At 39.3% G+C, this 14,566-nt stretch overlaps 3 protein-coding genes across 3 annotated transcripts; 1 reads left to right on the top strand and 2 right to left on the bottom strand.

The window, feature by feature from the left end:
• Positions 1-3,243: 3,243 nt before the first annotated feature.
• Positions 3,244-4,820, bottom strand: dnaaf6 (dynein axonemal assembly factor 6; the record flags this gene model as incomplete). Its single annotated transcript, XM_079243739.1, has 6 exons — positions 3,244-3,370; positions 3,611-3,696; positions 4,099-4,195; positions 4,364-4,469; positions 4,547-4,610; positions 4,731-4,820. 6 exons carry the CDS (start codon positions 4,818-4,820, stop codon positions 3,244-3,246), a joined length of 570 nt encoding a protein of 189 aa, XP_079099865.1.
• Positions 4,821-5,801: 981 nt separating this feature from the next.
• On the top strand, positions 5,802-7,271 carry LOC306758821 (MICOS complex subunit MIC26-like). Its single transcript, XM_079244226.1, has one exon. It carries the CDS (start codon positions 5,824-5,826, stop codon positions 6,421-6,423), a length of 600 nt encoding a protein of 199 aa, XP_079100352.1. The 5' UTR covers positions 5,802-5,823; the 3' UTR covers positions 6,424-7,271.
• A 151-nt stretch (positions 7,272-7,422) lies between these two features.
• Positions 7,423-12,739, bottom strand: eif3f (eukaryotic translation initiation factor 3, subunit F). Its single transcript, XM_079244225.1, has 8 exons — positions 12,615-12,739; positions 12,038-12,108; positions 11,758-11,837; positions 11,532-11,669; positions 11,352-11,443; positions 11,071-11,207; positions 7,870-7,983; positions 7,423-7,587 (listed from the first exon to the last, which is right to left on the bottom strand). Exons 1-8 carry the CDS (start codon positions 12,724-12,726, stop codon positions 7,510-7,512), a joined length of 822 nt encoding a protein of 273 aa, XP_079100351.1. The 5' UTR covers positions 12,727-12,739; the 3' UTR covers positions 7,423-7,509.
• Positions 12,740-14,566: the final 1,827 nt, after the last annotated feature.

Below are 14,566 nucleotides of genomic sequence, written 5' to 3'. Positions count from 1 at the left end.
AAGAAACATTTACAAATGTGCTGTCACATTGCTGCAGAAAATTGCCAAGTTAAAGTGAGACACAGATTCATTTAAACTACTGACTGACAAGGATTGTATTTCACTTAAACATATTGCTACACTTTTTTATCTTAGTGTGTGTTTCCAAAATGTCTTCAGGGAAATTTTAAGGGTCATTACTAGTTTATAAAGACTTTTATAAGAAGGAGCTATTAATATATTAGCCTGAAAGAGTGTGTTTACTTCATATATTGTGTAAGGCAGGTTATGCCATGACAAGTGTTGTGGATGACTGCATTTTATACTGTACAATATTTTTCCACTGAGATATGATATGAACAGAAGGTATAATTCTTCATATGATAAGCTACTTATGATTGTCGTCATTGCAGAGATGTCCAATCTTACAGCAGAATGATTGGAACTAAGTTTCTTTCTTTTAGATATAAAGAAGCATATATTGATATAATAACCGACAATGCAAGTATTTATTCTGAATTCTTCTTGTTTAATCAGTGTAATGACATCAAAAAACATTCACAGAAGTAAACAGGGTTCTGAGATATTGCCCAAATATGACCGCATACTGATTGCTGGTGACTTTAATATTCATGTGTGCTGCACTGATAAGCCTATGGCGAAAGACTTTTTGGACCTTATCGAGACTTTTAACCTTGTGCAGTCTGTCTCCGGACCTACGCAGGAACACGGACACACATTAGATATTGTATTGTCGTACGGCCTTTCAATATGTGACCTGGAAGTTTGTGATGCTGTGTTTTCAGATCATATGCCGATTTTATTTAATGTGCCTTTCCTGTGTAACGCAGATAAACCGTGCGCTCCTGCGCGCCTCTGTCGTGTCGTTAACTCGTCCACTGCGGCTCAGTTCTCCGCTGCCTTTAACCAGTCCATTTTATCTAGTGATTTTTTGAGCTCTGATTGTGACGTTGATGAGTTTGCAATTCGTCTTGATTCGCTCTGTGTGTCTATTTTGGACAGTGTGGCTCCGCTAAAAGCTAGGCGGGCAAAGCCTAAATCTGAGCCTTGGTTAAATGAGTCCACTCGCGCTGCGAGACGTGAGTGCAGGAGAGCTGAGCGCAGGTGGAAAAAGGATAAGTTGCAAATTTCTTTTCAAATGTTAAAGGCCAGTCTGCACAGATATCAGAAATGTGTAAAATTAACCAAGTCAAAATATTTTTCTGATATGGTTACTGCTAACAGGCACAACCCACGTGCTCTCTTTAATTTGGTGAATGCTTCTCTTAATGTCCCCCAATCTGACAGCCTTGAAGCCTCACATAAAGTATGTGAGAACTTTTTGAACTTTTTTGTGAATAAGGTTGTAACCACAAGGGCTCTTATTTCCCCTCAATCTGTCTGTCTGTCTGACTCTGTCACATGCACTGCCTTATTCTCTCAGTTGGAGCCTGTGACTCTCTCTATTTTGGAGAAGGTTGTTAGTGGAATTAAGCCTGCGGGCTCACCTGATGATTCCATTCCTCCGCGCCTCTTTAAAGAGGTGTTTCCAACCATAGCACCCTTTGTTGTACATCTTGTGAATGGAAGCTTGGTAAAAGGAGTGGTGCCAAAATGCTTTAAGCACGCTGTTGTTCAGCCATTAATAAAAAAAAAAGTCTGGCCTTGATAACAATGATCCTTCAAACTTTCGTCCAATTTCTAAGCTTCCATTCCTGTCCAAAATACTAGAGAAAATTGTATTTTGTCAATTGAAGGCATTTCTGGATGCACATGAGATCCCTGAAGTTTTTCAGTGTGGTTTTAAAAATTTGCACAGCACAGAGTCTGCTCTACTTAAAGTCTTTAATGACATTTTGATGTATACTGACTCTGGTCATACTGTTGCACTGGTTTTGTTAGATCTGACCGCTGCGTTCGACACAGTGGATCATGAAATCCTACTGTGCCGACTTGAGAACACAGTGGGCATTCACGGGGCTGCCTTGGAGTGGTTCCGTTCCTACTTAGCAGATAGGAGTTTTTGTGTGAGATTGGGTGACTGTGCTTCATCCTCGGCCCCCTTGAATTGTGGCGTGCCGCAAGGATCAATCCTTGGTCCGCTCCTTTTTTCATTGTATCTGTTGCCGCTGGGGTCTATTCTCCGAAGGCTTGGTGTGTCTTTTCATCTTTATGCTGATGATAGCCAAATTTACATTCCCCTCAAACGTCAAGAAAGCTTCAGTGCCACTGAACTCTTAAAGTGCACTGATGAAATTAAAATTTGGATGTCAATAAATTTTTTGCATTTTAATGATAAAAAAACAGAGGTTCTTCTTCTTGGACCTAGCAGTGTTGGTGATGCTGTCTCAGTTAACCTTGGATCCTTGTCACAGTTTGTTAAGCCTACTGTCTGCAATCTTGGTGTGAAAATGGATCAGGAACTTAAATTGGACAAACAAATTAGTGCTGTGGTGAAAGCAACTTTTTTCCACCTGAGACAGCTTGCAAAAATAAGGTCCTCACTCTCAAGACATGATTTTGAAATTTTGATCCATGCTTTTGTAACTACACGGCTTGACTATTGTAACGCCCTGTACTGTGGGATCAGTCAGTCCTCTCTTGCACGGCTGCAGCTGGTGCAGAACGCTGCAGGGCGTCTTTTAACTGGATCTCAAAAGTCTGACCATGTTTTACCAATTTTGTCTTCCCTTCACTGGCTCCCTGTCCGTTACAGAATTGATTTTAAGATTCTTTTATTTGTTTTTAAATGCCTGAACGGTCTGGCCCCTCGCTACTGTCATACCTGCTGGTGAGGTATTCCCCTACACGCTCTCTGAGGTCCACAGATCAACTTCTGCTTGTCGTTCCTAAGACGAAGCGTAAACTGAGAGGTGACCGAGCTTTTTCTGTTATTGGTCCCAAGTTGTGGAATAAGCTGCCCCTGTACATTAGACAGGCTGAATCGCTTCTTGTTTTTAAGTCTTGTCTGAAGACTCATTTTTTCTTTTTGGCGTTTGACTAATTTAAAGGATTGTTTTACTATTAACAATGTGCTGATGCCCCATTATGATGTAAATATGTATGTTTTATTGTTTCTTCTGTACAGCACTTTGGTCAACTTTGTTGTTTTTAACGGTGCTTTATAAATAAACTGGATTGGATTGGATTGGATTGGGTTCAAAGTGACGATTTCTACATTTTTTTGTTTTAATTCATTAATATGAAATTGTGTAACCTTAACAGTCATTCCTCTGACATCTACTGAATGGTGTACACTCTTTCTTACATATTGATAAAGTCCGTGGGTCTTTTCATCAGGAGAGTCACCTCCAGTTCCTCCTTCTCACTGAAAAATTTGGCCTTTCCTTCCTTACTGTGAATAGGATGGGGTAGATGGAGACCCAGTTTGCTGAATGAAGGAAAGAAGACAGGTGAAAGAGATTGGGAGTACACACTGGTAAATATGTGCATGACAGAGGAGGATGTTAAGAGCTGTATGAAACAGTAGTCATACTGCAGCTCAGATCAAGATGTGAAAATCTGATTAAAGAGAAATGTCAGAAAAAAAAGAAGCCTTTGGTTTGAACTGCAGCCACCCAGTCAGAAGGGGATTAAAATTTAAAAAGGACATTTTCAAAGCATCTCTTACTATCTCGGTGTTCGTAGATCAAGGAACTTCTCCTTTACATCCAAGATGACATCAGTTGCTTTGGTGTCTGGCAGTTTGATTTTCACCTGAGAGTAGGAGGAAAAGTCAGTATCTTTTACATTGTACACTCCCCACATTTTCAAAAGGCATATACACTTCCTGTATTAACAGTTTTATTCCATTTTGATGTCACTTCACTTGTAAGACAAGGAATTTCAGAAAAAGAAGAAAACGCAGAACTGTTCAAATGGTCTGCCTGGATGCTGAAATAGGAAGATTTATTTAACCTAAAACTAAATTCTCTGAACAGCTACATCTGTCATCTGTGCTTATAAACATTTCTACAATATAATTAACATTTTTCATCTATCTGTAAATCTTAATAATGGGATACTATTGCCTGATTTTTATTTCTCTGCATTTTGTTTTTAACAGTCCAAAAAGTAAATATCATGATTGGAAAGCATTTGTAATCCTAGATAAGTTACCAGCATGGCTTCACAACACATGGAGGATGGACCTTTTCCGCTTAAGCCCAGGAACAGGTCTTCTGTACCCACACTCTGTTTAAGGACAATTTCATACCTGCAGACACATTGTAAATTACACATAAAAACTACATTATCATGTCCAAGAGCAGAAAATGTTGGCCACTTGACTCATATACATTTAAACTCAACCTCAATGGAAAGTCAAATCTCATTAAGGAATGTTTTCTTTGTGTTTGACCCCTTTATCCTACCCATGGCTTACTCAGGTTGTGGCCGCGGGTCAGTCAGATCATCATACTGGGAACCCTCAGCCACCTCTTCTTCACTCCAGATATCTTTACCGTTCTTCTTTTTGTAGGCACTTGGCACTAAATTAACAGCAACACATGTTAAATAAATTAGTCTCTACATCTTCACTGTTATTAATAAAAATACAAATTATTACCTCCTTTATCTTTTTTGGATGGGGGCCCAATATGTCCAGGACCCATACCTGCAAATGTCACATTCTGTGTAAACAAATCAGTGTTAGAAGGGATTTTGATAAAGAATGAAATCAATGAGAAAAAAAATATTTAGCTTGAAATTCATGATTATTTTATCCTAATCTGTGTATGAATATATCTTACTTTACAGTCGTCATCCTCTTCTTCCACTTCCTGAGTGGATAACAGGGCAGACAGAGCCCGGAGGCTCTGGGCAGATGAAAGACAGTCCATTCAGAAACACTTAAATTCTTTTATAAACTTATTTAGGCACCCATAAGGTAAATATTCCACCACACTGAAACTCAGACAGCATCAACTTATGAACGAAAACTTATAAGCTAAGTTTAACTTCACGGTAAGAACTATATCAAGCGTAATAAACCGGGCATTACAGCAAGCAGCTACAATGTTATCTGGACATACTGTTGACGCTTTGCGTTTCCATGGAGACGCGAGACTTTCCGGCTGCTATGGCAACCGCGGAGGTCGAAATAGAAAAAAATAAACTCACTCAATGGAAGGAGAATTCAGACCATTTAATCTTATAAATTATGTCAATGTCATTACCCGTACATTACTGTAAAAACAAAATTGAACTGCTGCTATGGAGCTGGTTTTGAAACAATTTGGTAAATGAATAATCAGCTTATTACGTGTACTTTGGCTTGTGATATAAAGAAAAACGCAATAAAATTAACTTATTTCCCTGAGTGGAATGAAAATAATTAGACTGAAAATCTCTTGTTTATATAAATACATAAATATACTGATAAATACTTATATATGTTCAATAACAGTGGTACTTTTCATAAATGTTTGTAATTTTGTTCAAGTGATTTACCTTTGTAACATTACAAAGGTGGGCTTAATGTAAAAAGAACCCAGTTCATTTAAGACGTCGAGGGATAAAAGTGACGCTGAAATAAAGAAGAAAAAAAAAACTCAAAAAGGTTGTACTGTTTGGTCCACCACACCACAGTAACATAAAAGCCCATTTATTAAAAATGCATGAAATGTAATGTATCAATTGGGAGGCGACATATTTGAGAAAAAATTCAACTGCCATGTTAAACTTTTATAATAAAAAATTTTTTAAAAAAAAAGCTTTTTTCGAAACCCTCCAACAATTTTCAACTCCATCCAGGAATAATAAAAGCGCTGAATATCAAAGAAGCGGCGTCATAACTGATGTCCCTCAACGGGCACCGTAGCAATTGCATGGCCCGGAAGGATCATGTTGAAGGTGACAGACGGTGCCATGCCGGGAGCCATACGTTTGTTACCCTTCACCGTTTTGGCGGCTGGAACCGCCGGTAACGTAAAGAAAGAAGCCCCGGCTCCGTTAAACCGGGATGACCTGTCTCTGTACACTGCTCCTCAGCAGACGTTTCGCCCTGGGGAGCCTGAAGCAGGTCAGCTGGAGGAGAGTGTCGCCACCGTGAGGAAGTTATTGGAGCCATACGCAGCATGGTGTCAGGGCACCTACGCCAAAATTAAACCCAAATTTCAGAAGGTCGTCCAGCTCGGGAGTGACACCTACAACTTTTTGCAAAACCCTCCAAACGATTTTTACGCGCGCGCAGGAATCATAGGCTTCACTGGAGTCCTCGGGTTGTTTCTTGCCAGAGGGTCGAGGATTAAGAAGCTCCTCTACCCGACGGGTCTGGTGACCGTGAGCACTTCCCTCTACTATCCTGAGCAGGCTGCAACCATCGCTAAATCCACCGGGGAGTCGGTGTATGACTACACGGTCCGGAGCTACGCTGCTGTGGAGAAGATCATAAACCTCCAAAGCAAAGATGGAAAGAGCTCCGAGTCAGAAACTAAACCTTGATTGTGGTGCGACTTCTTTAATTCCGCAATAACAAATCATTCAGCAGCTAATTTCCTGATTCTGTGTATTAGAATGACGTGCTATCTGGATAGGCTTTATAAAATGCCCACTCTTTGCACTAAAGCGTTTCATCTATCTCAGGCCGGGCATATCCTGTCACGAAGGATTTACAACTTCAGTCATTCACTTCTGCTTTTGAATGTACATTTATCTGTGGAAAAATCTTTTAAATAAATCAGCTTTTAAAATTCATTCTGAGTTTTGCACTGTCAAATACAGCTGTGCTCATTTATTTATACCCTTTCATTAAAGTAGGAAAAAAAAATGCCTGTAAACTAAGCTGAAATTGACTGAAGCATAATAAAATTTAATGAAAATCATTTTTTAATTCTGGTTCAATAGAATTGTTTTTTTTTAAATAAGCAAACAAATAAGATAATTTATGACATATTACATCACTCAAACTAATATTTTGTTGAACAATCCTTTAATGTTTCTGCTACAGTGAGGTGTTTTCTGTTCCTCTCAGTCAGACTTCTGCACCTGTTGACAGGTATTTTGTCCCACTGTTCAACAGAAAAATGCTCTAATTTGTCCAGGACCAATTTGGTTTTTTTTTCTTTCTTCAACTCAAATGAAAAAACAGTGTCTTATATTACTAAATATTTTTGCAAAATTTTAGTTATTCCTTTTTTTTAAAGTCTCCAGTTATTTGAGTGACTTGTAAATTCAGCCTTTTTCCTTATTGAAAGGGTATGAAAACATATGAGCACAACTGTACCTCATTAACAGGAAAAAATGAACTAGATAAGGAAAAAATGATGGAAGAAACGTTTATTTTCTGTGGATTTTACACTTGTACTGCAGGTAATTGTAAGCTGTCAAATAAGTGGAAGAGGAACGTTAACTATCAAAAGCAAGACTGCATTGGCAGTATTTTTTCCAAAATTGTTCAAATGTGACAGTGGCTGAAATCCAAGTAAAAGGAATGGTTGTATGACCTTTTGATATTTTTATTTATCTCAGTCAAAAGAAAGAAAAAAAGTTTAAAAAAAAAAAAAAATTAAATATTTTAATGAATTCTCCTCAGAGCAGCACCAGCTTCTCATTTAGAGCAATCTGTGCTTGTGTCAGGTTGGACAGGTAGGTCACCATCAACAGGTCCTGCAACAAGGAAATAGAATGACATGAATGACAGTCCTGTTGGGGATGATCTAAAATCAATACAAGCATATGATGACAATAGTTCAATGAAACATCTATTGACTGCAAGCCACAGCTCTGACTACTCTCGTCTTCCTAAAATAATAAATATTACATCAAGAAGTGAAAGACAAGCCTAATCCAACACTTCCTGTAACAAAGCAGAATTACAATGTGTCAGCTGGATAATAAGCTGGAGTGCTGCAACTATTCACATTCAAACAAACGTTTCAGAGCACTTACATTGATGTTGGAGTTGAGCATGTTCTCAAAGTCCTCAGCTGAGATGGTTGGCACCTTGTTGACCAGGTCTGTGAGGAAACGGCCCACACTGTTGTCTGCTGTGACTTTTCCAGACTGAGACAGATCAAAACAAATTATGTTTGCATCTACCATCAATGTTCAGTTTCATCACTTCAAATGTTCTCTAAAGAGACTATCAAGCAGTAGAACAAGTTATGGCAATATGATGAGAACAAATGGCTACAGATTTGACTTTTACTGTCAGAGTAAATCAAGAGAGAAAGGCCAAATGAGCAAGGCCAAGTATTATCTTTAACTTAACTGTGAAGTCAAAACTGTAAATACATTGTTGATTTTTTGTTTGGGATATTTAGTTAGCATTAGAGCATCCAGCAGGTTACCCTAGTACACCCCACATGATTCAAAGGAAAACGTTCTCCAACAACTTGTTAGCTGTGTCCCAATTCCGGGTCTGCACACTCCGAAGTATGCAGACTGCTTAGTGTTCTACGTCGTATCCACACTCCACACACACTGTGCTTACCATTAGTGAAATGAAACAGCCTACCAGGTGTACGAGAATTACCCATAGTGCTCCAGTCCTTCGTTGCCTAGCAATTACATATGCCATGTTTGTCTAATTAGTGATCCCATTATTTCACAAAAAACACAAAAATATTTTTAAAATGACAAAATTATGCAAGTAATCTTAATTTCATATATTTTAATTTACCTTTGTAATTAAATTAAAAACATGAGGAGGAGGCGGCCCAGACGTGCTCTCCTCAGAGTAAAGCTTGTTACACACTCCCCGAGAAGCGAGAACTTTTTTCTTGTGGGGCTCTGAGAAGTATTGTGTGATTGGTCAGACATTTGAGGTTGGCATCGTTAAAAACAGAGAAAGCATAAAACGGAGTTGCTGCTTCCGTGTTTTTGCTGTTGCAGGTAAAACGGATTGTTTTGATAAAACAGCTGATCGAGGTGGTGAGAAAGTACAAACATTTTTACATGTGGCATTAAAACACTCGGACCCAGCCGCGTGCACAACTCGCCCTGCCGCGGACAAAGTTGCTCGTTAAATATGAAACTAGAAAAGCACTCGGAGAGCGGAAACCTCCACCAAGCACAATGTTAAAGAATCCTTTTAAAAATTCCTGGATCCAAACGGTGATCCTGATAACCACCAAAATGTAATCAGTTCTTCATTTTCACATTTCCAACAAGTCTTGAATTGTTTTAGAAAAATCCGTCCGTAACCTTTTGAGTTATCTTGAACACAAAGACGCCGGGAAAAACATAACCTCCTTGGTGGAGGCAACAACTGGGTTCATTGCACATAAAAACAGACATCGCCCCCTGCAGTGATCCCTCCCCACTGCAGACATGGTTCTCGTGGAGTATGTATGGACCTGACGAAAAATAGTTTTTTTCTTGTTCTTGCAGCCTCGAGAACAAGAACTCAGTTTTTGAGTGAAGCTCTCTCCTCTGACTGACAGCTCATCCTGTCAAGCTGACTTTAACTTCAGTGAAAAATAATCCTGGTCAGACGCACGCAATTAAATTCATTAGCGGTTATTGGACACAATGCTGCTGTCCTCCTGGCTTGTCTGCTGGGACAATGTGTGTGTGTATACACATCTTTAAAAAAAAACAAACAAAAAAAAAACAGCCCTGCCGGTGTGGTACCTACACTGGTGCTCTGCTGCACGCAATGAATTCTAGGAACAAAGGCCGCGAAGAATGCATCGCTTGTACCCTTTGTTTTAAGCAAATCTGGAGCCAAACGAAGTGCAGGTTACAAGGTGATGTCGAATGAGCTTTTGAATTGGGACAGCACTTGGCACGCCATAATGACGTATGCAGCAGACAAATCCACACTCGCACGTGTGCGGACCCTGAATTGAGGCACAGCCATTGTCATCGTCTGCACCTGCCTGTTAATGAACCATTGGTTTGGGTCAGGTGTGTTGCAGCAGCAAATGTGTTGCAGTTTAATGTTTTAAAACATTAAAACCTGCAGGATGGAAGCTCTCGAAGACCAAAGTTGGAGACCCCTGCATTATGGAATTACAGATAACATGAAAATTGCATGTGGTTTCAAAAGGTTTTGATTCCCACTTTCCAGAAAGAGACATCTTGACGTGCCAAGCTAAATTCTGGAAGTGTTGCTTCACTTTGGTTTGACAGCTTGTCAGATACTATGATACCCAAAACAAAAGGGAGTAGCTAGCTACAGTTCATGAATGCTCAGGGCTCAGTCTTTCCAAACATAATCAGGATCGATTAATAAACCAGATTTATTTTTGAAGATTCAAATCTAGATTTGTAAAATCCTCTTCTCTGATAAATCCACATAGAAGCTTCTGCTGAGTATTTCAAAACAGTTGTGACTAATCTGGATCACTTTAAGACTAAAATACAGCATAATAATGATCATAACTGATGTGTGGAACAGAGGTTGATCCACTGCATTTGTTTCACATATACTCATTACTAAAGAAGCCTGGATGTAGTCCTGAGCATAGCATCAGATACAAATTTGTGTGACTATGTACAAATTCAATGTCCATGTCAAATCTAATAAAAATAAAAGCATTTCCTCACTAATGGAGGCAAAACAATTAAACTTTGTTTTAACACATTTTCATTATTACACAAAATAGTGAAGACCTCTTTTAAAACATTGAATATAATTTGCAACAGACTACTTCACAGAAAGGTCATTTACTGTGGCCTGAATAAGTTCATAGTTCCCTTGACAGATTGGTAAAACATGTAGTCAAGTAATTCCACAGCCATCTTGGTTATATATGAAACAAAGCATTTCTCAGTGTACTGTTTACTAGCATGCTGTAAGATGACAGAATTTAAGCAAATATTGATTATATGCAACAGTACTTATTTTAGAACTTTATACTTTAGAATGCAGTAGACTGAAATATCAATGCCTTTAGATTGTGTTTGTATCATTTAACATATTTAAAGTTTGAGTAGGCAAAAAACTAATTGTGTTTAGTTTGCGAGTTTAATTTGAGATAATCTGACATTTATCATAATGTCTTCTTCAAACACACCACCAGCGTCTTAGATCAGAGCATACTGTATATTATCCAAAGACTAAAAAGCTTATGTTTATGTTTAGCTGAGATATAAGACATGGTACGTATGGAATGTTTTTCTTGTTACACTTTTAATACTCACCAGCACATCATCAATGTATGCAAGTACGGTGGTCAGCATGTCCTGTAACCTGGAAGCAGCTCCTCCCACCTGGGACAGGTCTGAGGTCAAACCCTTGGTGCGACTTGGATTCATGCGTGTTCTCTGTAGAAGGTCCACTGAATCACAGAAATAAATATACTTCTGTCTGTTTTTTGAAACACAACCATTTTAATATTTTCCCATCCTATAACTTAAAGAGGCAGACAAGCATAACAGAGCACCTGTTTTCAATGATTTTCATTCATTCTTTGCCCTCTTACCTCCAATCCTCTCAGTGTCGTAGTACACATACTTGACAGTCAGTGGGGTGAACATAACACCAACAGTCTTTCCTGGTACACCCATCTGTGCACTGTGTTGGAGACATACAAACACATTCAGAAAGACACTCTCAGTCTGCAGCTGAACACTCAAAGTTCACGAAGGAAGGATCAGCCAACCTGACGTAGGCACGGATGTTCATTTTGCCACTCTGCAACGCTGAGTCAACGGTCAGGTGGATGGGGTTGGTGGCTTCACGGCTGTAGTACTCGTGAATAAGAACAGAGTGTTCGGTGATATCAAAGCCAGTAGCGTACCTGTTGGAAAATGGGTCACTCAGTTAAAAATTGAGTCTCATTGCTTCTATAAAATCTTTTAAATGATTTACATAAAGGATTGACGCACCATCCGATGATGACTTCTGTGGGCGACACTCTCTTATGAAGCTCATACATGTTCTTGGCAAACTCCATGTCCACAGCCACCTGTTGTCCAAAATCAAACATGGTCACATATTTATAAATCATACCTCTTGGGAAGAATACAAAGTCAATACCTGAAAATGTTTCCAGCATCCCATTTTCATACCACTAGCACTAAAATCCTACAATTGTCACTTTTTTTTTTTTTTTTTTTTAAAAGGAAAGAAACTACATTTTCAGTAGGAGTAAATGCTAAAACATACCTCATCTTCAGACTCATTGTGAGGAACAGAGAAGCAGTTTGTCACCTCAATAGAGTGCTTGTCAATTGTACCTAAAAACGAAAAAAAATTGTTTATAAGGAGACTGTTTAGCTAGCCGGCTAAGCATTAGTTTTTGTAAGCAGCTAAAATAGGCGTTAGCTGATGTCAACGACGAAAACGTTCATTTCTCATTGATCTTTCAACAATTTTATACTCGTAGGGCAAAAGACTGGACATAACAAAATTTCAAATAAAGAGTTTTCGGACATAACAGATATTTAAACACAAAAACAGCTGTTACAGGTGACGATGTTAGCATTTTAGGTAGCTAATACTAGCGAGACGCAGGTCAGTTTTTTCTTTATCTTTTTTTATTTTATTTTATTTTTTATTCATTTTCTTGTTTTTTGTTTTTTTTTTCTCTTTTTCTTGCAGGTTTGCAGAGATGCAGGTTAGCCACTGGACCAAACTATGGCAGCATGGTGGGTAAGCTAAAGTTAGCCTCATGCTAACTGCTACCGTTATCATAATATGCGTTCACCCGGCGGTAGACACATGTGCCAAGCTTTCCGCTTACCCAAAAGGGTTCCAATCACTCGACTCGCTCCTTCATTTCTTCGCTCATATGAGTCGCAAATAGAAGCGAGAACCACGGGGTGAATTTTCACCACTGGCCCGAATACCGACATCTTGGAAAAAGGACTGTTGCGCACCGGCTTCGGTAAACATATGTACCGCCATCTAGAGGCTGGCGGCTGAATAGCAGCTAATAAATTAAACGCTAACAATGATCCAGCCACTGATATCATTGATTAAACAATAGGTACGTGTGCAGCTATGTTTAACAGTGTAATTCTCTGTCTCCTTTATTTTGTTGTATCTTATGTGAGTGAAAAGGAGAATAAAAAGAAAAAAAAACGTTCATTAAGAGCACATAGAATAAAGCTATAATAAAGAAATAAAATGAAGATTGTCTTCTGTTGGTCAGGGTGTTAATATGAACCTAAAATTTAACATTAGGTTGTCATGTTATTACTTTATAAACAGCATCATAAAAGAGCCTATATTTCCTCATATGTGAACTCTAGAGGTGCTGGGGGCTGCAGGGAGGGGGGAGCCAGTCGTCTCCCTTTCTTTTTTTTTCTTTTTTTTTAATGAGAGGCGTCTGAGGCAAGCAGAGCTGACAGGGGCTGGACCCATGGGCTGGACTGATGACAGCATCCTCCAGCGCTCAGAGGCTCCACACCTGACCGACTGCATCAGACGCACAGATGATGGAGCTCCTTGCGCTGCCGGGTTATCCTGTTGCCACCATTTCGCACGTCCACTGCCCGACACATGTTCTCCAGGCGCCCTGCGTAATCGCCCCACTTGAACCGGTTTAGCCTTTTTTTTTTCTTAAAACTTGATGACTAAGTGGATGGATTGTGAGGTATTTCCTTTTATTTCTGCGATCTCTGAGTAATCGGATCGAGGTGTTTTTTTTTTCTGTCAAAGAGAGCAGGAGTGGACTAATGCTGCGTCGCTGGTAAACACCAGAAATGGGTGTCATCGAACCAAGGTCGCCAATACCGGCTTTTTTTTGGATCAGACAGTCGGTTTTTTTTTTCTGATTAAAAGCATCAGCACGATCAAGGAGTAGCTGCAAGTGTCTACACTGAGCAGGTAGGTGTTTTTTGTTTTGTTTTTTTTGCTTTTTTTTTACACTTCTTTTTCATTCTCCGTTGCCTTGACATAAATGAGCAAGCCTGAACGCTTGGTTTCTGTAGCCCACTGGCTGACTCACAGACACCCCTTCACAGAGACTATCTCTGCTCATCCACCAGGCGTAGTGCGTCATCTTGATTGCCACTGCCAGTCTCTTCTTGCGTCCATCCGCCAGCTGCCCAAATGGACGCACAAACATCCAAAGCTGTAGAGGACCCAGGACTCCATTTTACTGTGCAAATATTTCATACACACCATACCTCTGTGTGCATATTTAACTGTGTCCTCTATGGGACTTATGTAAGAAATCTCAGACGGTGTAAATTCATATAAAAAATAGCTGCAAGTGCACTTATACAACACACACACTCACATGCAAGGACCACACACATGCACGAACACAAACACACACACACACACACACATGTGCACACACACCCCTAGGCATTTTATGAAGCTTGCTTACTGGAAGTGGATGTAATGTGCATTTAGGTCCAGCTGCTCTCCAGGATTAGGTTGTTTTTCAATGAAAGAGGGATTTCTTTTTTCAATCTTTGGGTAATTTTTCCTTCTTTATTTTGTTTTTGAGATGTCCTGTTATGTGTCAAACAGACACACCTTGTTACTGTGTAAAAATATAAATAAAAGCATGGTTAACTCTCTTTAAGCATTTCTTTTCAGAAAAATCCTTACTCAGTAAGAACTGGAAATCGATTCCATGATTTAATTTGACCATTGTGTTCTCCTCCTTTATTTCAGGCTTCAGGAGCGCAAGCAAATGGTTCAATCAATAGCCACTGGATGCAGTCTACCATAAGGAGG

The sequence above is a fragment of the Telmatherina bonti genome, assembly GCF_933228915.1.
Source record: "Telmatherina bonti genome assembly, chromosome: 7".
Lineage (NCBI taxonomy): Eukaryota > Metazoa > Chordata > Actinopteri > Atheriniformes > Telmatherinidae > Telmatherina > Telmatherina bonti.
Note: the sequence above shows the minus strand (reverse complement) of the source record. Positions and strands in the feature narration are given on the sequence as shown.